The sequence below is a fragment of the Sapajus apella genome, unplaced genomic scaffold, assembly GCF_009761245.1.
Source record: "Sapajus apella isolate SASKATOON/1434 unplaced genomic scaffold, GSC_monkey_1.0 scaffold7, whole genome shotgun sequence".
In the NCBI taxonomy this organism is placed as follows: Eukaryota; Metazoa; Chordata; class Mammalia; order Primates; family Cebidae; genus Sapajus; species Sapajus apella.
The window spans coordinates 33,424,140-33,448,876 of record NW_022436947.1 but is presented as its reverse complement, the minus strand read 5'-3'; the positions used below and the strand labels follow the sequence as shown (position 1 = coordinate 33,448,876).

The 24,737-nt window shown below is 34.3% G+C and overlaps 2 protein-coding genes across 6 annotated transcripts in view; one reads left to right on the top strand and one right to left on the bottom strand.

The window, feature by feature from the left end:
• Positions 1-24,737, bottom strand: part of COG5 (component of oligomeric golgi complex 5) — a 367,675-nt gene that overhangs the window by 238,319 nt on the left and 104,619 nt on the right. The gene's annotated exons all lie outside the window — the stretch shown is intronic.
• On the top strand, positions 17,033-22,822 carry GPR22 (G protein-coupled receptor 22). Of its 2 annotated transcripts, XM_032275706.1 has the most exons (4): positions 17,091-17,515; positions 18,444-18,697; positions 19,268-19,378; positions 21,090-22,822. In XM_032275706.1, the coding sequence occupies exons 3-4, from the start codon at positions 19,299-19,301 to the stop codon at positions 22,414-22,416; spliced, it is 1,407 nt and encodes a 468-aa protein (XP_032131597.1). In that variant the 5' UTR covers positions 17,091-17,515; positions 18,444-18,697; positions 19,268-19,298; the 3' UTR covers positions 22,417-22,822. The 2 variants fall into 2 exon arrangements, with proteins under 2 accessions (XP_032131598.1, XP_032131597.1); XM_032275707.1 differs by having other exon boundaries at positions 17,033-17,515; positions 18,444-19,475.

Below are 24,737 nucleotides of genomic sequence, written 5' to 3'. Positions count from 1 at the left end.
TGATTTTGAATTTGAATTTAACTCTGAGAAAATGACATGAAATCTAAAAAGTAAAATCCACAGATGGAAGTCTAGTACTGTGTGTTTTACCTCTGGGAGTTGCAGGCTGCACCATGATTCTATTCTTATATTACAAATCTGTTGTGGGGGGAGCGGGGGAGGAGTAACTGTGTCACAGGGAAGAAAGAATAGAACAAATTGTTGTAAGAACATGTAGTTTTTTAATGTGTCTTTATTCTTTACAAGTAATCTTATTCTTTAAAGTATTTTTTATATAAATGGACTTATCTATATTTAAAATATCTAATGCCCTTTGTGTTTCTTAGTGTAAGGATGATCCTGAAGAAGCCACTGCTACTTAACTCACATTATAGTTTTTTTAAACCCATAATATCAAAAGAAAAAGGAAAAGGGGATTCTTCTGTGTTTTTCCTTCCCTAACATAAACCAAACCACTATCAAGGAGAGAAGAGCAGAGCTGCTGGTTAGGACAGCAGCTGTGTTGAAGCCCAGAAAAGACATGCGTTGGCAGATTTGTGAGGTGACGCCTGCAACACAATGTGCCTAGATCTACTCTGATTCCTAAAATTAAGAAAAAAAAAATCTGTACTTGATATTTTGCCTTTTAGAGAGTATTTCCTTCCCCATCACAGAAGATTTTTGCTTAAGATGTTCTAATAAATCTAATATGTTGTCACTGGGGGAAGAAAAGCTGTTAATTTATGAAATAAAGAAAAAGTGGCCAAGATTGACTCAGAAATGAGTATGTAAAACACCTTAAACCTAAGTACTTTATTACAATTTAAAGACCACTATTTTTTCCATTTGTAATTTAAAATCAACAAAAAGTACATAATAAGATAAAATGTCATGGTGAATGGTATCAAATCAAAATTTAAAGCCGTAGGAATAAAGTGAGAAAAGAGTAAATATGCACATGTTAAGAGTACAGTTGGAAGAGTCAGGGAAGATAATACATAGGAGAGCAAACTGGAACAAGGTGTGAATAAATCTGGAACGAGAGTCCACAAATGGGGTTTAGGCTTAAACGAAGGACATGCATCAATTGTCCCTCAACCCAAGAACAAAAGATGGACAAATAACTGAAGTTCTAGATATGCTTTTAGATCAGATGCACAGGAACCAAAAAATTGATAAAGTTTTTATTTGCAATAAAGTGAGAGGTAAGGTCTGGTAAAAATGAAAGAGGAAAGTTATGGGAACAAAGTGGTGGTGATCTCAGCCCTCAAGCTGAGAATGTTTTCACATTTTTAAAAGGTCAAAAAAGAAAACAAGGAATACGTGACACAGAGTGTATATAGCCTACAAGGCCTAAAATATTTATTATCTGGCCTTTTACAGAAAAAGTTTGCTAACTGCTGGTATATATAACAACACCTGTGAGAGGCGGGGAAATGACTAGAGATCATAAGGCATAAATTTGTACTGTTTATGTTTTTTTTTTCCAGCACATAATCTTTTCCTCTAACAACAACAAAATAATGGAAGCATTTATGAAAGAAAACTGTCCAGAGAAGACCTGTTGTCTGTTTGGTTTTTGAGACAGTCTTACTCCGCCACCTAGGCTGGAGCGCAGTGGCACTCTTCCTTCACTGCAGCCTCTGTCTCCCACATTCAAGTGATTCTTGTGCCTCAGCCTTCCAAGCAGCTCGGTCTACAAACACACACCACTATGCCTGGCTAATTTTTTTTTTTTTTTTTTTTGTATTTTCATTAGAGACAGGGTTTCACCACAATGGCCAGGCTGGTCTTGAACTCCTGATCTCAAGTGATCTGCCTGCCTTGGCATCCCAAAATGCTGAGATTACAGGCATGAGCCACTGTGCCTGGCCCAGAGCAGATACTTTAAACACCAAGAATCTGAGTTGCATGATTCAGAATATTACCAACCTATTGGCTCTAACATAAGAAACAAGGACTAAAAAGTAAAACCACCACCAAAGATTTTTAACAACTTGAAGACGTAACTTTTAGACAGCAGTAAAAGAAATACCTCAAGTTCATAATTGCTAAAAGAAGTGCCATGATACTTAAGTTTTAAAAGCAGATGGAAAACTTCTATTTCCAACCTAACAGAATAACTGGTATAGGATTTACCCTAGCAACTAGAAAACTGGACAGAATTTATGAAACTAGTGTTTTCAGATATTAGACAACAGGCAATGCAAGACTGTGATCCCTAGAAAATAAATGAAATAGGCCCTCTGATTATCCTGGTTTTCTGCTAAATATACTTTCCCCTATAATATAAGGCGGAAAACTCAGTGAACACAATGAACTCAATGAGTTAAAGAAACAAATTTGAGTGAAGGAAGGATGAGAAAGACAGTATTCTCAGGTCAGAATAACAGAAAAAAAAAAAAAAAAGGTAAGCTAGGCAGAGAAATAGTACCAGAAAATTTTATATAGGGACTCTTGAATCTTCAAAGGAATACTAAGTTATATATGTACACAGTGAGACTCAAAAAGGCCAAGAAAAGAAAAACCACCAGAAAATTTGCAAAACTGATCAACTCCCAAACTCACAAGATACTGCAAAATATTCTAGCTTGAAATGCTAAAATAGGAGATGCCATTAAATAACAGGAGCATTCAATACGGCTCTATGAAGGATTATGCCTTAAAAGTAGGACTAAACTAGTCTTAGAATAAATGTTCCTCTAAAGCTGCCCTAATATAACTTAAAAACAAGCATGAAAGCATCAAGTTGATCCACAGGTAACTTAATTGCTTGACAGAACAAAGTACACCATTCACTAATGGATAACAAAATCCATTCACAGCATTCAAACATTATGACCAGCATCCAACTAAAACTTACTAGAAATACTAGGATGCAAAAGAGACGAAATTTCAAGACAAAGATATTAAAACATCTAGTAAGAGTATATCCACAGATTTCAAGTAAATAATGAACACAATAGAAACTGTAACTATAGAAATTAATCAAATTTTTCCAGAGCTGAAAAACACAATACTTGAATTGAAAAGTTCCTCAGAGGGGATTAACAACAAATCAGACGATACAAAAGATAAAAAGCGATGAAACAGGAACCAGAGCAATCAAAACTACCGAAACAAATTAAAGCTATGAGGATAAAAAAAAAAAAAAAAAGAACAAAGCCTCAATGACACTTGGAAAAATACCAGGTCTAAAATATAAGCTTTTGAAGTCTAAGAAGGAGAATAATGTTCTTTTCAGTATTTCAGTAAACAATGAAATGGTTTTTTTTGAATTTGATGGAAAAACGAAAACAGCAGTAATAACCACAACAAAAACACTGATCCACAAATATCAGTGAACCCCAACCAAGGAAGGAGTACACACAAAGAAATCACACCGAAGTACATCATAATGAAAATTATAAAAACAATGAAATGAAGAAGAACTCTTAAAAGAAGCCAAAGTAAAGATAATACACCACATAACTGAGGAACAAAGATAACAATGATCACAGACTTCTCATCAGAAACCATGCATTCCATAAAGCAACAAAATATGTTTTGAATGATAAAGTGTTAAATAGAGCTATATACTGAGTGAAAGTCAAAAATGAAGACACAAGAAACATATTTTGACAAGAAAAACAAAGAATTTGTTGTAAACAACCCTGTACTACGAAAACTGTTACAGTAAGTTCTTTAGCCTAATGGAAAATATACCAGAAGGAATCTCTGATGTGCAAAAAGAAATGAACAATGCCACTGTAAATTTGTGGATAAATATAAACTTTTTAAAAAACTGAAAGATAACTGGCTATTTAAAACAAAAATAGTGACACTATTATGAAGTAAGAAAACAGTAGAAAAAATGGAAGGGGGCAATAGAAATTATACTGTGTTAAATAGTAAGGTTCTAACATTATACATGATGTGCTATTACTTGAAAGTAGACTGTGATAAGTTAAGCATGTATATCATAAAACCTAAAACAACCATTAAAACAAGAAAACTTAAAAATATAGCTAAACCAGGTGCGGTGGCTCACAGCTGTAATCCCAACACATTGCGAGGCCAATGCCGGAGAATCAAATGAGACCAAGAGTTCAAGACCCCAGCTGAGGCAACATAGCAAGATTCCATCTCTACAGAAATACACAAAAATTAGCCAGGTGTGGTGGTGTGTGCTTCTAATTCCAGCTACTCAGGAGAGTCAGGAAGGAGTATCACTTGAGCCCAGGAGGTCAAAGCTACAACAAGCCAAGATTGTTCTACTGCATTCCAGCCTGGGCAACAGAGTGAGACTTAATATACACACACATATGTCTGTGTGTGTGTTGTGTGTGTGTGTGTATACACACATGTATATTATTATATATGTACAGCTAATAAGTTAGCAGAGAAGACAAAATGGAATTACAAAAATTACTCAATCCAAAAAAGGTTAGGAAAGAGAAAAAATGAACAAGGAATACATGGAACAAACAGAACAAATAAGAGGCAGAAGATGTAAATCTAACCATATGAAAATTCTATTAAATGCAAATACTCTGCATTCCAATTAAAAGACAAAAATCAAATTGGATTTAAAAAGCAAAAACAAACCATTACTATCAACAGAAGATACACCTCAAAAATAAAGACACAAGTTAAAAGTGAAGGTTAAAAAATAATATATATATGATGAAAACTATACAAAATGAACCTGGAATAGCTACCCTGATAGAAGAAAAGGACTATTATTGGGCACAAAGACATGTATTGCATAGCAATCCTAAATGTGCATGCACCCGACGAAAACACATGAAACAAAAACTGGATCAAGTCAAAAAACTAAAACTGGCAAATCCACAATTATACGCAAGGATTTCACAACTTTTTTCAGTAAAAAAAAAAAAAATTACTGTATCTTCGTTTTAAAAGTTAATAGAACAAGGCCAGGTGTGGTGGCTGGTGACTATAATTCCAGCACTTTGGGAGGCTGGAGCAGAAGGATTCTTAAGCCCAGCAGTACAAGACCAGCCTGGGCAACATAGGGAGACCCCAACTCTACTGAAATAAGAAGAAAAATAGCCAGGAATGGTGGTACACCCCTGTGGTTCCAGCTACTTGGGAGGCTGAGGCAGGAGGATTGTCTGAGCCCAGGAGTTTGAGGCTGCAGTGAGCTGTGATAGCACCACTGTACTCCTTCCCGGGTGATGCAGCAAGATTCTGTCTCGGGAAAATAATAATAATAGAACAGTAAAAACAGTATCACTAAGGATAGAGAAGACTTTACAGTACTATCATTAACTTGACCTTTTTGACTTTTTTTTTTTTTTTTGGGAGACAGTGTCTCACTCTGTTGCCCATGCTGGAGTGCAGTGGCACAACCTCGGCTCACTGCAACCTCTGCCTCCTGGGTTCAAGAGATTCTCCTGCCTCAACCTCCCGAGTTGCTGAGATTACAGGGGCCTGCCACCACACCCAGATAATTTTTTGTATTTGAGTAGAGACAGGGTTTCACTGTGTTGTCCAGGCTGGTCTTGAACTCCTGACCTCATGATCCGCCCACCTCGGTCTCCTAAAGTGCTGGGATTACAGGCAAGAGCCACTGTGCGCAGCCTATTTGACTTTTATAGAACACTATTCCCAACAACGAGAGAAAGCACATTATTTTCAAAAGTACACAGAACAATTAACAAGATAGATTATATACTGAGCCATTAAACTAACCTAAACAAATTTAAAGAACTGAAATCATACAAATCGTGTTCTCTGACCATAATGAAATTAAATTAGAAACCAGTAACAAAAACTTTTAAAAATCACCAAGTATTTAAAAATTAGAAAAGACACTTTTGGCTAAGCATGGTGGCTCATGCCTGTAATTCTAACACTTTGGAGGCTGAGGTGAGAGGATCTCTTGAGTCCAGGAATTCAAGACCAGTGTGTGCAACACTGTGAGACCCCATCTCTACAAAAAATACAAAAATTAGTTGGATGTGGTGGCACACACCTGTAGTGCCACCTACTTGAAAGGGTGAGGTGGGAGGATCTCTGGAGCTTCAGAGGTTGAGGCTACAGTGAGCCGTGATCATACCAGCCTGGGTGAGAGAGCAAAATCCTGCCTCAAAAAGAAAAGAAAACACAAGGATCTAGAATCAGAAATACCATTTGACCCAGCAATCCCATTACTGGGAATACGCCCGAAGGATTATAAATCATTCTACTCTAAAGACACATGCACACATATTGAGGAGGGAGACCCAGGCATTTGGAATTCCCTCCCCCTCTGTCATCCACTGTGCATCTCAATAGAAGAGAGAGCAGGCCAGCTGGCACCTCCTGAATCTCCTTCCTGAAAACAACAAGCTAGGCCCTGGGGAAAGTCTCCAGAAGGCACTATGGAGAAGGCACTATTTTTACTTAAAACAAGATCAAACCAGAAACCTTTTCACATGTGAGCCCCAAAACTGTAAACCGAAACCCTTTCATATGTAATTCCTGAAACTGTAAACAGAAACCTTTTCACATGTGAGTCCTAAAACTGTAAACTGGAACCCTTTCATATGTGATTCTTGAAACTGTAAACAGAAACCTTTTCACATGTGAGCCCTAAAAACTATGAACCTAAGATTCTTCCACGTGTAACATCTAAAGTATAAGCCTATATAAAGGCTGAACCTCCCTTTGTTAGGGGAGCTTGGCTGTTAGGCACATATGCTACCAAAGCTCCCAGCTGTAATACATTCCTTCCTCCTGTATCCGAGATCCTTTCCTGTGGCTGCTCCTGCTACAGTATGTTTATTGCAGCACTATTCACAATAGCAAAGACTTGGAACCAACCCAAATGCTCATCAGTGACAGACTGGATAAAGAAAATGTGGCAAATAAACACCATGGAATGCTATGCAGCCATAAAAAGGGACAAGTTCGTGTACTTTGCAGTGACGTGGATGAAGCTGGAAACCATCATTCTCATCAAACTAACACAGGAACAGAAACCAAATGCCACATGTTCTCACTCATAAGTGGGAGTTCAACACTGGGAACACATGGACACAGGGAGAACATCACACACCAGGGCCTGTTAGGGGTTGGGGAGCTAGGGGAGGGATAGCATTAGGAGAAATACCTAATATAGATGACGGGTTGATAGGTGCAGCAACCTACCATGGCACGTGTATACCTATGTAACAAACCTGCATGTTCTGCACATGTATCCCAGAACTTAAGGTATAATTAAAAAAAAAAAAAAGAAAGAAAACACATTACACTTTTAAATAGCCCATGTATCAGCAAAGTGATACCTCAGGAAAATTAGAAAGCATACTAAACTAAGTAATACAAAATAAAACATCCAAAGTTGTGGAATGTTGGTGAAACAATACTGAACCCATATTAGAAAAAAATAATTAAAATTGATGAAAGAAACTTTTACCAAAGTAGAGAAGAAAGGAAATACTAAGGGTAAGAGTAGAAACTAATAAAATTGAAAATGAACAACAATATTGTTCATTAAGAACAAATAAATCAAAACCTAGTTATTTCTGAAGATTAAGAAAACTGGTAAACTGTAGGCAAACACATAAATAAAAAAGGATACAAATTGTCAAATATCAATAATGAAAGGGAAGAAATCTGTACAGATCCTACAAATAATTATATAAGGAAATATCAAAAACAAGTTGATGCTAATAAATTTAGCAACTCTTAAATATAAACTAATTATTCAAAAGTTACATGTATCATCAAAATAAACACAAAAATAGAAAATATGAATCGATTATCTAATACATAATTTGAATTTATCATTTAAAACTTTAAACAACATAAAACCTCTTGGCTCAAATGTCTTCTCTAGTGAATTTTATTAAACATTTAAGAAAGGACTAACTCTGATCTTATAAAAACATTTATCAAAACTAGAGAAAAGAACATCTTTCAAGTCATTTGAGTCCAGCATTGTCCTGATTGCAAAACTAGGTCGAAACATTACAGTAAGAAAAGGACAGACCAATAGGCCTTATGAATACATAGGCAAAAGGTATTTTAAAAATAATTATACATACAATCATGCGATATCTAAAAAGGTGTTACTATCAAAACAGGTTTATCTCAAAAATGCAAGGTTGCCTTAACATTAAAAAAAAATAAATCCATGTAATTTATCATGTTACTAGAGTAAATGAGAAAAAACATATGAACTCTCATTAAATGGAAAAAATCTTAAATAATGTAACATGCATTCCTGATAAAAATTCTCAACAAACTAAGAAGGAAGCTTTATCAACCTGAAAAATGGTATCATCAAACCTAATAATGAAAGATTGAATACTTTCCCTGAAGACATGGAAAATAGCAATTATGTCTGTTCTCGCCATTTCTACTCAATGTTACTTGTGGTCTTGGCTACGGCAATAAGGCAAGACCAAAAAAGATTTGATTTAAGATTGAGAAGGATGACATAAACCTCTGTTTATTCAAATAGAATTATGTAAAAAGGAAATCCTAAGGACTCAAGAAAAGAATAAATGAGTTTGGCAAAATCACAAGGTGTATGTTCAATATTTGAAATTCAACAGTTATTTCTTTATATAAACAAAATCAAAATTTTAAAATATTGTTTATAATAGTGTCAAAAATGTTATGAGTCTAGCACTACCCAACTTGACAAAATATATTTGAGACCTCTACACTGGAAATTACAAAATATTACCGAGAGAAATTAAAGACAACCTAAATAAGTGGAGAAATATGCAATGTTTAAATCTCAATACAAAGATGTGAATGTTCCCTAACAGATACACAGGTTCATTGTGGTACCAATCAAAATCCCAGCATGTATTCTTCAGCTTCCATATAAGATGCACAAAGCTGGATAGAACATAGTTCTCATTGTTACTATAAAAAAGAAGAAGAGAAAAACAAATGATCTACAAACACAAACTTTTTCAACTGATCAGAATGCTGCGGTTACGGGGCAATCAATCCAAATTCTAAAGAAAGACAGGACATATGGGACATGAGCACTTGAGTACCTGGGAAGACAATACTGGACACCAGTAAGAATAATTCAGCCAAAACTGTTAACGAATTGCTAAAGGCTAAGTGTGTGTTAGCAAGTAAATATAGAAGCCAGGGAATCTACAGACACAAAGGATTTATTCATACCCATTCGTGGACTTTTGCAAAGATCTCACCAGATGTTCACAGGCATATACAAAAGACTGAGTATATGGTTAAAGGCCTGAGAAAGCAATTGTCCTGGTACAGGCTTGGGGGAAGATGGCAGCCATTGAGGGAAAGCATGAAGAGCCTGGATCCCTTCTACCATCTTTAATATGGGGTGTAAGGGGTCAGAGAGGAGCCTTAAACCCTGGAGGGAAGGACAACAACCCCTTTATGGGTAGTGTTGGAAATCCAATAGAACTAGGAGAAGAATGCCTTTAAAAAAAAATTCTGTAGCCACACAGGAGGAAAAGGAATTCATCCTACAAGTGGAAGCAGGGGAAGGACACCGAGAAGTCCCTATTCCCAAAAAACAGGACACAATGATTGCCGAGACTATTATGGTAGATATATTGCCATATGACACAATTAATTCAGGTAGAAATGATGGCAATCTGGGGGGTACAGGTTTGGGTAAGCCAAAATGTCTGACTAGCAGCTACAATTTGTTTTTACAGTTTGCAGTCCCAAAGAAAAGTTATTTTTAATCTGCTAGTCTTCTAACAGACCTGAAGGTTAGGCTATTGGAAACAGGCCAGGAGCCAGTAAAAATATAACAAGGTTAATCAAGGGACGTATTGGTCAAAGCTGTAAGAATGGAATGATGCCATCCACTCTCACTTTTCTGTAGCTGGCACTGACCCTCAACAGCTGCATCAGCTTTTAATTGGGCGTGAACCATCAATGAAACAGGCCCAGGTATTTACAGGAAATTCCTTAAATCCAGGGCCATGAGTCAGCTGCTTTGTTTCAGGTGGCAAAGTGAGAAATAAGGTTTTCTCAAAAGGAGTAGGTTCTACTTCATGGAAAACCAAAATGACACTAAGGCCAGGCCAGCTGCATCCCTTTTCAAAGTTGCATCTGCCTTTTCAAAAGAGGCGCACTTGGTAGCTGGGTCAGGCAGGTGGCACTGCTGTACTGGGAAATGGTATGAGTTCTCCAGCAATCACTGAGCCTTTAACCAAACTTGTAATTTTCTTTTCTTTTCTTCCCTCCTGGGATGATACATTATTTTTGCTGAATCACCCACAGAGGGGACAGGGGAACACCTCTCTACATGTAGCAGCCCATGAATAGGACAATCTCCTCTGAATCTATAAGTATTCATAGTGTAAGAACATAAAATCATCAACACCAATTACACGTTTAGCAGAGGAACCCAAAACAACAGTACACTGAATAGGCCCAGAGGCTCCATCTACATTTTAGCTTTTTAAAATTTGAGTGTTTTACCCACAGGCCAAGGAATTTAACATATGCACAAAAGGGACTACAGCCATAGTTGCCAGGAGACTACATTATTTCCTGAGGAGGAGCATGGGGAAGACAGGGTAGCAGAGGAGGCTATCCTGCAGAGGACTGTGGTGGTGGGAAGGCTTTTCTTCTTTGGTTTCTCACTCCAGGGTGACCCTGTGCTCCTGGAAATGCTTGCGCCTAGGGATCTCTAATTCGCCCCCGTAGCTCCATCCTGCTGTCCTCAGTACATTCAGCCTACCTTGACACCTACCGTGCTTTTTCCCTATAGGACCACATAGGATGATTAATTGAGCATCTCCATTCAACAGAGCTAGAAAAGTTTGAATTCCTCTCCTTCCCTGAGGTTCCCTACCACATTTGGCTTGTAACTTAAGCAGCTGAGGTTAGAATACACGGGGGAGAGAAAAATCAGAGACCACAAAGTGAAAGAGCAGGTATGTACCGGTTGGCAAGACTGCATTTAAATTCAATTTCAAGTGGCTGCCCACCCAGACTCCACAAATGAACTTATAATATACTTAGTCTACCCAAAGCTCCACATCCTCATTGCTGACATCTTTTATGTTAGCTCTCAGAAGCCCTCAATTCAGCAGCCATACTGCCTTTTGCCTTAGGGCCCTGAGGCTTGCTGTTCTGTTGATATAATAATAGTGTTACCTCCTCCAGCCTACAGAGTGAGCAATAACCAAGGCATTATTTGAGCAGCTTCATTTAATTCCACCCCTCATTGCTTATCCCCCAAAAAATTCATTAACAGGCAGATCATTAGGAGGCTTTTACTCTGTACCCCACCACTTAAACAAGAACGTTTGCTGCTGGTCTCATAACCTCTCAAACGAGCCCATAAGAGCCCTGTCATTTCTCTTACAGGAAACTCTATCTCTGTCAAAATCATATGCTTGTAGCCAAAAATGTCAAAAATTGTTAGGGTCTGGGATTCTACCCTATTTATAAGCTATGAAGCTAGTCTGTTACTGTTTTCATGAATGCTAAGCTATAAGATGCCTGGGTCCAAACCAAACAACTGTATTACCGATGATACAGCAAGCAGTATGAGCATGATTATCAGTGACAATGCACCTTGCCCTCCAAGTCCGTGGCAAAGGACTGTGGGTGCTCTGTGAACTATGAGTTTTTTCACAGCTGAAGAACACTGAGCTTGGGAAAGTTGCCATTTTTATAACAAAGAGAAGCAAGTCTGCTTGTATTCTTTTTGGTAAGGGCATCATTACTTCATTTCTCAAGGTTGCCAGCTACAAATATAAGCCTGTGAAATAGATCGGGTAAAAGGTAGTTTTGTTAGGGTTTTGCATTCTCATCATATCCAGCAAGAATGTTCAGAGTTCATGGTGGATTGCTTCTCCCAACACATTCCTATTCAACCTAATACCAGAGGTCCTAGGCAGTACAAAAAGGCAAGAATATAAATAAGTCACACATGTTTCAGGAAAAAGTAAACTATTTGCAGACAACATTAATTGTCTATATAGAAAATACTGTGGAATTCACACAAAAAAACTCTCAAGACTAATATATGAATTTAGTAAAGTTGCAGGATATGAGTTCGATATACAAAAACTGATCCTAATTACATATACTAACAATAAACAATTGGATTTTTTAAAAAAAAATTAGCTGCTACTGGTTGGGCACAGTGGCTCATGCCTGTAATCCCAGGATTTTGGGAGGCCGAGGTAGGCAGATCACGTCATCAAGAGATAAGAGACCATCCTGGCCAACATAGTGAAACCCTATCTCTATTGAAAATACAAAAATTAACTGAGTGTGGTGGCATGTGTCTGTAGTCCCAGCTACTCAGGAGGCTGAGGCAGGAGAATCGCTTAAATCCAGGAGGCAGAGGCTGCAGTGAGCAGAGATGGCGCCATTGCACTCTAGCCTGGCGACAGAGCAAGACTCCATCTCAAAGAAAGGTACTACTTCAATAGCACTAAAGAAATTAAATACAAATCTAACAAAATATGTGCAGAATCTATATGCCAAGAACTGCAAAATACTGACAAAATAAATCAAAAAAGCCCTAAAAATAATAGACATACTGTGTTTATAAGTTAGAAGACTCAATACTGTTGTCAATTCTTTCCAAATTGATCTACAGATTCTCTACAATACCAATCAAAATAACAGCAGGCCTTTTATAGATATCGCACCCCTAAACAGAGATCAGAAGGTAGCAGCAACTGAAGATACACTGCTGAATATACCTGGCAGACAGACACCAGTGATTATAGTCTTCAAGAATTATTAACTAAACTCTTAAAAGGCATCCATTTTCCCAAATGGATGACTCAAGTAGTATAGTGGATGTTACTGAGTCTATAGAACTATAGCCTACAATAAAACTCTGCCATTCTCTCACTCTACATAAAGAATGGCAGCCTTCTTAAAAAAAAATGTTATGTAACTAACTTGCATCAATAACAGATCACTAGATATAGATAGTCAGCTATGTCCCCCAGCAGAGGATAACAGTTATAACATCACAAAAGAGGGGACTTGACATAGCTTTGTTAAATATGTAATCTAGTTGATCAATGGACTTGGCCTCAGAACATAAAATTAATTTGATTCTGCACAACTTAGAAAATTATGCAAAGAAAAAAAGGAAGCAAGAGAAAAGAGAAATCAATGCAAGTGACGGGGCACGAACATGGGTATTGGTATAGTTCTGTCATTAAAATACTGTATAAGAGAAAAGCATCAATAAAATCCATAATATTTACGAAGATAAAGAGGGTTATTAAGCAAATAGTAAACCAGAAAGCTGGGCATGAAGGTAATAATTTGAATAAGGGCCCAAAGTAGACATGCCAACAGCTGTACAACAGAGGGAGGATAAACTGTGGTAATAGTCACAGGGTCCAAAGTGTAAGTTTGGATGGAAAAATGGCAAGAAAAGCCATGTGTTTATTTTTATAATGTATGTGATACTGGCAAATGACTTACAAATACAGTGTGAAAAATAAAAATAAAAGAAATGTAAATGCCCAGTTTAGGTGAGGTAGGGAAGAATGGGAAAGAATGGCTTGCAGATTTTCTATCTGTTAAGTGTATACAATTCTGATGCATGTGCTTTATCAAATATAATCAGTTTTCAATTATTCTCATATAGAAAATGAATCACCAATGTTGTTGACGCTCTACTACTTTGGCTACTCCCCACTTGATGGAGGTTCAGCAGATGGTCCATTTCTATTTTTTTGATAAAATATTTGGTGTAAAAGAAATGTAAAGTAGAGAAGCCAAATGAAATTTCTGAATTGGCATTAAAGCAAAATAATCCTTTTTTCCATGGGCTCCAGAATCAGAGTTCAAGGTTTACTACGTACGCTAAATTGACAATGAAAAAGATCCTTGTCACAATACAGCTTAAACCTGATTTTCAGCAATTAGAAACTGTTTGTGCATCGATACCTTGAAATTGTTTCAATGTACTTTCAGTTATGGTGAATTCCACTATTTCACAAAGCTGAGATTTATTTACAGACTCAGACAATCTTCAAAAATGTGGCATCAGAACTAGCCACAAACTAGGTAAGAATGATTTGATATGCATAGTACAACATAAATATACAATAAATTACTCTGTCATAGTCATGGTTGTCCAAACTTAAGAGGACAAATACATAAAATTAAAAATCAGAGATTCCCCATATGAGGAATTTTTAGGAATTAAAATAGATACCCAATTAAAATACTTATAACTAAAAAGGAAGGCATGAGTTTTGGAAATGGATTTTAATTAAGCTGTATTTTGAGGTTAGAATCAAATCTAGTGCTTAGTTATCATTAGGAAGTCAAACTGCTTTCCTAGGTTATTATATAAAGGTTAGCCTATAACATTATTTTATAACATGAAATTAGGTTTAAAATCACCAACTGTAGCATCCTTCAAAATTAGTATCCTATATGAATACAAAATATATTACATGCACAAGTGTGAGTGTTACTATGGAAACAAGAATCTTTATAAACTGATAATTTGACATTAATTTTTTTTTTTTTTTTGAGACTGAGTGTCACCTTGTTGCCCAGACTGGAAGGGCAGCAATGCGATCTTGGCTCACTGCAACCTCCGCCACCAGGGATCAAGCGATGCTCATGTCTCAACCTCCTGAGGAGCTGGAACTAGAAGCTCATGCTAATATGCTTGATTAATTTTTGTATTTTTTTTGTAGAGATAGGGTTTCACCATGTTGGCCAGACTGTTCTCGAACTCCTGACCTAAAGTGATCCACCCGCCTCGGCCTCCCAAAGTGCTGGAACTACAGGTATGAGCCACTGCACCCAGCCTGTTATTAATTTTTTTCATGAAAATAATATCTGATTCTCAATCAATGGTTTAGATATTTGCATACTGGTTAAAAACAGGGGAAGTTAGAATTACCTTGTTAAGATTTCAGCGTACCTTGTGATCACCAAAACAATTTGTGGTTTTTAAAAGGAAATCAAATTATACGAAACATTGTACACAAACAAAAAATAAACACTGTTTGTGATATCTTATGTATCCTTGGAGACAAGTTACTCACACAGAAAATAAAGTGCAATGTCCACGCTGAGTTACCATTATGGCTCAGAAACCCCAGATTTTGTTTTGTTTTTGTTTTTTTAAATAATCTGAGTAAAACTTGAAAACACTGTCTCACAAAGAGTTAAACAAAGCATAAAAATATACTTTAACAAAAAGAGCCAAAGTTGACCCAGAGGAAGCTTGACTTGCCAAAAGTTATATAGGCAATAAACAGCAAGAGATCATCCAATACTAAATCCCAAAACCTTCATAATTTTCCAAAGAGAAAAGGCCAACTGCCTAGTAGAGTGTGGTTTGCAGAGTTTTAACACTGACTCTGCTGCTAACTTATCTAGACCCTTTTAAGTTAGTAACTTTCTCTGTATCTTGGTTTCTTCAACTTCATGGGAATATTTTGATGATAAACATAAGCAACTACTTGAACTCTGGCAGAAAAGCACTCTACTAGAGTATGTTAATAATCTCCTCACCCCCACCACATATTTCAACTGATGCTAACATGTTTTCTCTGGTTTTAATTTGAAGCTTAAATGAATGTCTGTCGGGGGAGTGTGTGTGTGTCTGTGTGTGTGTTTAAGTTATCTTTATAAATGGCTGACATTCTAACAAGATCTTTTTCCCCAACTTTCAAAATGCATGAATAGCAGCACAACATTTTCATTTTTAGCATTACCAAAGCTTTGCCACCCAAAGCTGTGCAGAAGATTTTTTTAATTCACAACAAAATTTTCCACCACATTACTCTGAACTTCTATAGAAATGCAACTCACAACTCATATACTGGTCAGTTATTCCCCTATAAAGCTTCAACACCACCACTGAAAGATTATAAAAATACATACTGCTTTTCCAAATAATAAAAGAATAGTTCCAATTGCAAATAAAAAACAGTATACATTTTGAAACATGAAGATCACTAAATATTCCTAAAATAATGGAAATAGGTGATGATTAACATTCTAACAGTTTAGCCACCTGTAATGTCTTCTAGAGAGTCCAGCTGTTTTATTTACTTAATTCTAAAAAAAATTTATCCTCACTATTAAAAACAGAAGCTTATTTATAGGTAAATAAAATTAATAGAAATTTAATTTTAAATATTTTAATTTTGATTTTTAATTTTAAATATTTAAAATTTAAAAATTTAAATATTTAATGTTAAATATTCAGTACTTATATCATTATTTCCATTTTGAAAGTGTATCTACCTTATCATTTAGCTTTATAACTTATAAAGACATGTAACTAACTTAATTTACTTTAAGACAATATTTTATTAACAACACTAGCATGTAGCTACATATAATATTTAAGAAATAGCAATCCAAGAAATGTGCCCAGGTCAAAAATAGAATAAGCCAACTGAAATAAAATATTGTATCAAGTGATCAGTATACATCTACCAAATAAAGGGGTTATCAAAGGTGAAGATAAAGTAGTAATCTCCAAAAGTAATACAATTATTAATGATTAAAATTTTACACCCTGAGACTAAGCTATTACAATGAAATGTTTAAAAAATATTTTAGAGTATTATCACCTTAGGTCAATCTGATTATTATTATGAATGAATGAATGAAATGAATGAATACCCAAATGAATGAATACTTAAGTGAAGTCATGACAATGTTTAATACCTTGAGATGCTCACAACAATTTGGAATACTCAGAGAAGATGACTTGAATACAAACAAACTAGTTGAAATTCAATGTGGCTCACAGTAAAGAAGCAGTGGGTTTCTATTTGTAGAACAAAGAATCTCAACCAAAAACATATATATGACTAAAATATTCTCAAATGCAATTATCAAGGCTTTAAAAAGAATATATACTTTTTACTATGTAAATCTTTTCTGTTCCCCCACCTCCCTGCATTTTTTAATGTTAGGCATAAGTGACCAACAAACCAGAATAGAATACACATTTTTAAAATACTAATTTACACATATTCTATTTAAGAACAACATATAACCACTCATAAATTTAGCCTTTTTAAAAAAGTATCCTTATATAAAACAGTGGGGAGCGGGGGAAATCCCTGCTATACATATGAAGCACAGTTTAAGCCCAATACAACTGACCAATCAAAATTAGTGAATGCACTGCATCTCTCTGCAGTGGAGAGAAGCGACAAGGTAGGCTGTCATTCTGCAAAAGCTGCCCAGAACAGGCTTTCCTCCGAAAAGCAGTGCCGTTCCTTTTTAGAAAGACTGAATCTAAATGTTGTCTCTGGAGACAAGAAGCCTTCAGTATGTTAAATTACTTTCATTATGTATTTTCAGATGCTTATTGATTCCACAGTAGGAAGAGTGAGAGACTGCAGCAGCCTCTAAGCAGCACTACATGTTCCATACATTAGCAGTACTGCTGAAACAATGGCACACTACAGACACATATTTTCATTAAGGTCATTTTCGAAGAGATGTTTATGACCCTCTTCCCCCAGTCCTCTACTAACAAGTGAACAAAATGAATCAATCCAAACTGGAAATGCTTCAACTACATCAAGAATTTATCAAATCTTTAGCGGAGGTAAGATGTGTTCCTTATTATAGTATACAGCTGCTTTTGAACTGGCATAGTGGGGTAAAAATTACTTTGAAAAATTTCAGCCTAAATTTTAAGAGTTTGTTTAATTCTACTTATTGCTAGACATGTATTTTAAGATCAATTTCTTTTAAGACATGCTAAATTTTAAATGTAATTTTTATAATGCATTGTTAAATACAAATATTCTTTGTTAATTCACTATGAAGACAGCTTTTAAGTCACTTCAGACATACTAAATATTCTTAAGGTAATCAGTACAGTTTTTCTCCAGTGTTCCAAAAATGCTTGTATTTCTTAAAAGAACGAAGTTTACTATTTTGCTGTTACTTATTACTTATTTTTATGTTAAGTTTATTATTGGGCATGTTCACTGAAAATTAATTTGCAGTTATAATTTTTATTATCTTTTATATTTCAACCACATGAACAATTCATCAATAGAAATTTATAGTATCTTGTCAGGAAATCTGTTTTAATGAGTTAAAATTCAAGCCATGTGCTAATAATTAAGCAAGTTACAGTATTTTTACAGCAAGAAATGTTAAATTTATTACAAAGAGGAAATAACAATATGTTTAGTGTATGCTAACTGTTCATCGTCTCTGAAAATACAGATTAGCTTCTAAAATGAGAGCAGAAACTAGTTTTAAAAAATACAGCTTTTCTCTCAACTGTATTTGAAATGTGAACTGTATTGTTAAATAAGATAATATATACAATCTTTATTAGGAAAAAGGAATCTTTTATTTAAAGAAATTTAATTTTATGCATATAGCTGTGGCTCTAATAATTCAGTTTGGTTGTTGTGATAAGAAACACTGGATAGTTTTTAAACAAAACTAAAGTAACTTTCAATTAATTGCAAATTTTTAAAAATCCTATTTCTTAACCAATTATTTTCTTTTCACAGGACCGATAGCAGCTAATTCAGTATTTACAACTGACAATATGAAGAATGCAACTGACTGAGCATCTCCCTAGCTGTCTGAACTACGAACTGCAAGATGTTCCTATAACATGACTTAAGACATTAAGGAGTTAAAACCAGGGAACAGGTCTACATTACTGTTGGAATATAAAAAATCAACTGTATCCTAGGAAGATGCTACAGAAAATAACCACAAAAAGAAAAACAATATAACTGTAAAAGCCCGAAAAGAACTGGTGAGCATTTTAAAAAAGGAAGTTTATACTTTAACATATCAGAATTGTGGAAGCTACTGATTCTGGAAGAAATAATGAAACATGAATTTCCAAAAAGAAAATAACATACTTGACCAGCAAACAAAAGGAAGATTTAGCAAGTGTGTTGTGCACTAAATATTCAGATATTCATATCAATTGATACGACTAATGGATTTTTCTGACTTTTATGACCAATTATGTATCCTCTTCTAATGAAAACAAACCAAATTAAATAGCAGATGGTTTTTATCAAAAGGGCATGGCCTGGATTTATAATATAAAGCAAGTTATGTGATCAAGAAATCATTTCAAAATAGTGAGGACTGCTATAAAAACAGTTTACAATTGTAACAAAAGGATGTTTAAATATATTTTAGAAGCTACAAACCTTATGATGTTTCCTTTTTTGTTTTCACATATTCTGGAAAATAAAGAGACATTCTCATGTACACCATCAAAGGGAAACATAATTCCTATCATCTGAGGAAGTTTCTCTTGGTCATGACTTTTTAAAGCAAAACAAATAAAATATTATGTACTGTTCTTTAGAAATCCATCAGCCAACTAAATCTCATAATGCATGCAGTTGAAGTACTGGAGAGAAAATGAAAGAATTCCTACAAGACATGAAATAAATCACAGCTACTTCACTGTTGTCAGGTAAAAATTCATGTCAAAATCTGTCAATGATATCATGTATCAATTTGTCAAAAACTGCCATTGTGAGCCAAAAGGCCCATAAGGCAACAGCAAACAGGTAGGTCAGAAGATGCATGCACTGGACCACATTGTTTAACATTTACAAAATATCAGAATCTTGCTGTAGAGAAAATGTATTTTTCTTAATTATCATCTAACTTGACATTTCTGCTTTATTAAATTATAAATCTAACTGATGTGACAAAGACCTGATGTTTAATCTGTCATTTGAGAAAATCTGGCACACTTAAAATTTTCCATTTTTATAGGACTTCAATGTTAGCTAAGACCTTAACTTATTCGAATAAATATGCCTCTAGTAATACTTTATACTAACTCAAAAGAAATGTTATCATTTGTGTTTCTGCAATATTATCCCCAAAATAACATGCATAAAACTGTATTCTAAAATTTGTCAAACATAACCTCAAGTGAAAGTTAACATGAATTTTGAAATTAGGTTTTATAATTTATGCTTGAATATGATTTTGCAGTTGATATTTTAAATGTGAAATATAGTTGGTTGTATGAGTTCATATTTTAAACTGAATATACTGAATAAGTGACATTTCAGCCCAGAATATTAGACATTATTTTTTATAAATTATTTTAAACCCCTATATATTAAAACATAGATTTGCATGAATTAGCACAAGAATTTGTATTTTTTTTTAAATTTTCTTCAAAATTATACAATGGGTGATGTACACAAAAGGTTTCACAGGTAATGTATAACTTTAAAAGCTTCCTCAAAAAACGGGTCTCACATACCCCTTTTCCCTGATATTTCATCTTTTACTTTAAAAACTCAGTTTAAACCAAGTTAACTGATATATTTTTTTAAACCACTTTAAAATTGGGTATGTGATATTAAATTTCAATTTCCTGTTTCCACAAGCTACAACAGGGTATGGTCACAAAATAAATCACTCATCGGAGTGATTAATGCTCTTTTACCAAACTTTGTAGCTTTTAATTTTAGCATAACGTCCCATTTCTTCCAATTTTTAAGTCTGCCAATTGTAAAGTTCACTGAGCATTTTAACTGTGATATATGAAATATTTATCACTGGCCTATTTCTGTGGGAAATAACTCCAAATGTCCCCAAGCACACTGTTGACTTCTGAATATGAAATTCAATCAACATGGATAAAGCGTCTTAAAACAAACTAGAGCTCTGTGCCATTTGTCATTTTAAATGAACACTTGTCCTGTTCATTTGAAATCTCACAGGAATAATTACACCTACACTCATTATGCTAGAGTATATTAAAATAGCATTTATTTGCTACCTACTCACAACATTTAAATGAAATTTTAAGACACTGGCTTGAGATTTATTTTGTATGCTAGGTAGTTTTATCATACAAAAATATACTTTATCTCAAATAATAAGCTTGAAAAACTCAAATGAGGAAAATCCTTTAGTATATTAAAATAACTCTGTACTACCGAGGAACAATTTTCATAGTTATTTCTTCAAAAGGGAAACACAATTTTTTATAACAAAATAATGCAACCTTGATGTTTCTTAATTCTACATTTTCTATTAATAGTTTACAAACTTAAAAATTAAACCAAGCACACAATTAAAAGATTTCTTACAAAGAACACGTTCTACAGCATTTAAATTGCCAAATATCAAATAGTTTATTCTATTTCACTTTCTAGGGAAAAAAACAACTGCTCCAAAAGAATGTGCTTTTCTCCCATTCTGGAAATCAACATGCAGTCTGAATCTAACATTACAGTGCGAGATGACATTGATGACATCAACACCAATATGTACCAACCACTATCATATCCGTTAAGCTTTCAAGTGTCTCTCACCGGATTTCTTATGTTAGAAATTGTGTTGGGACTTGGCAGCAACCTCACCGTATTGGTACTTTACTGCATGAAATCCAACTTAATCAACTCTGTCAGTAACATTATTACGATGAATCTTCATGTACTTGATGTAATAATTTGTGTGGGATGTATTCCTCTAACTATAGTTATCCTTCTGCTTTCACTGGAGAGTAACACTGCTCTCATCTGCTGTTTCCATGAGGCTTGTGTATCTTTTGCAAGTGTCTCAACAGCAATCAACGTTTTTGCTATCACTTTGGACAGATACGACATCTCTGTAAAACCTGCAAACCGAATTCTGACAATGGGCAGAGCTGTAATGTTAATGACATCCATTTGGATTTTTTCTTTTTTCTCTTTCCTCATTCCTTTTATTGAGGTAAATTTTTTCAGTCTTCAAAGTGGAAATACATGGGAAAACAAGACACTTTTATGTGTCAGTACAAATGAATACTACACTGAACTGGGAATGTATTATCACCTGTTAGTACAGATCCCAATATTCTTTTTCACTGTTGTAGTAATGCTAATCACATACACCAAAATACTTCAGGCTCTTAATATTCGAATAGGCACAAGATTTTCAACAGGGCAGAAGAAGAAAGCAAGAAAGAAAAAGACAATTTCTCTAACCACACAACACGAGGCTACAGACATGTCACAAAGCAGTGGTGGGAGAAATGTGGTCTTTGGTGTAAGAACTTCAGTTTCTGTAATAATTGCCCTCCGGCGAGCTGTGAAACGACACCGTGAACGACGAGAAAGACAAAAAAGAGTCTTCAGGATGTCTTTATTGATTATTTCTACATTTCTTCTCTGCTGGACACCAATTTCTGTTTTAAATACCACCATTTTATGTTTAGGCCCAAGTGACCTTTTAGTAAAATTAAGATTGAGTTTTTTAGTCATGGCTTATGGAACAACTATATTTCACCCTCTATTATATGCATTCACTAGACAAAAATTTCAAAAGGTCTTGAAAAGTAAAATGAAAAAGCGAGTTGTTTCCATAGTAGAAGCTGATCCCCTGCCTAATAACGCTGTAATACACAACTCTTGGATAGATCCTAAAAGAAACAAAAAAATTACCTTTGAAGATAGTGAAATAAGAGAGAAATGTTTAGTACCTCAGGTTGTCACAGACTAGAGAAAAGTCTAAGTTTCACCAAATCCACATTCAAATGAGTTTTAAATTTAAATTGTAAAAACGGATATTACTGCCAAATATAAGAAGAAATATTTTAAGTATTGATTATGTTGTAAATTTTCAATGTGAATGTCAATTAGATTAGGTCATATATATTCAACTTCATTACTTAATGTATTTGTTGCATGGCAGTTTGTTAAAAGTACTATCATGTGTATATTTTGTCAATATTATGTCCAACAGAAAATATTCATGTAAGTCATATTTTCTAAAGAATAAATACATAGCCTTAAAACAGTGTATAACTTTAAAGTGTAACTAACATAGGTATCCTTGCTTTTTTTTGAAGTTACAGTGCATTATTTCTAAGCCACAAATTACAGATATATTTACATGACAACTGGGGTAGCATTTTAACCTAAAACCCAAAATTATGGGCTCAAAACAATCCAGCATTTTCCATACCACTATGCTATGTTTGCTGGTATAGTGTATTTGCTATGTCTGATGCATCAAAAATAATGAACTATGTATGAAGCTGTATTCTTTTAAACGTAAAAAATCACAGGATTTATCAAAATTTTAAAATTAATGAACAACAAAAAAAAAAACCTCTGTATACACACCAAGATAGAGAAACGTTAAAATTCATGTTTACTATGGAAAAAAAAAAACAAAACTGATTTTCTAAGTTCAGGGACAGTATGCCTACAATATACAAATGAAAAGAAAATAAAGGGAAGGAAGAACACTAAAGCACCAGTCTTTTTCTTCCCTTCTCTCTTTGCTTAAGTTTAAGCCAAATGCTCTGGATTAATACAGTATACTGGTTAAAAAAAAAAAAATACATTAACCTACTTCATAACTTTATTCAACTCAGCCCTTTTGTATAATAGAAAGTTAACTATCCAAATCTGAATACCAGGAAGGAAAAAAAAAAGATGTTATGCTATTATAGAAAAGTCTAACAAAGCCTCTAATTTTAGATACATGCAAGTTTTGAGTAATACAGTTTATACAATGTTCCTAAGCAATCATAGCTCCGAAGTATTTCAAAATATAATTGTTTTATTTCCACACTGAAAATCATTAAAGTAACAATAAATCTTGTCACTTTTCTACTCTACCATCACTTAATTTAACTTTAGGCATTTTTCTCTCCAACCCTGAATTCACGTGGGAAAATCATGAAATTGCGAACCCTAACTACAGATTACAAGGATTAGGAATCTCCTATCAAGCCAGTATTTTCCAATTGCTCTAATGTAATAATCTATCAGTAAGTGCCAATATCATTATCAGAAAATTAGCAATGTTACTTAAAATAGGAAAATACTGCAATGTAATTGGCTAAGTGAACAATTTTTATTCTATTTTTTGAAAATGTATTCACTAAACCAAGTAGCAACCCATTTTTAAACAAACAAAAAAGTCCAAAAATTCAACAATATATCACTTTTATACAAATAAATGAGATTTATCCAGTCTATTTTACTAAATATCCGAATCCTTGGAGAAATGAATACCATGCAATAGTTTGGACTCATTAAGGTAACATGGCAAATTCAATAGTAATTTACTTCTGATAATAATGTTAACATAATGTCAAATCTTGGCAAAACCTCAGTTTCCTTCTGCCTTATTTTCTACTGTTTTTTGAAGTTAAAAAAATGCTTCAAAATGTAGCATAGCCAAGTTTTTGAAACCCCAAAGGGAAATTAACACTTCAGGTGCAAAAGTATCAAGAAAATGTTTGTTTGGTACCATTTGGCACAGCATAACTCCTAATCTTCTTTTATTTTATTTTTATTTTTTAACCCAGGAAATGAAACAAACTCATTAATATCTTCACTTAAAAATTTTAAAAATGAATTTTATAATTGGACTCCAACCATAAAATTTTAATATCTAGTTTTATAATCTTAATAAAAATTAGACTATTTTTAGAGCCTTCATATTAAGGAAAACTCCCTTACATTTTAAACATTTTTATTCTTAATGTTTATAACTATGCCAAAGAACTCAGTATAAAAACAGATTTCTAATATATTTGTCTAAGCTGCTTTCATGCCTTCTTGTCTTCTGTAATAAGAAATAAATAAATGGCAAATATCACAATATTGCCTTTAAAACTGCTATTATTGGCACTGAAGCAGATATTTAGCAAGCATTTTTGCCCATCTGTAATGATCTTTCAGGTATACAAAAGTGCATCAACTGATTTACGACAAGAAAATTCATACCTATCAGAAAACTTCTAATAGCTTTCTAATGTGCTAAGTAGTATAAAATATGCAAACCAAAATAATGCTTACGGGCTA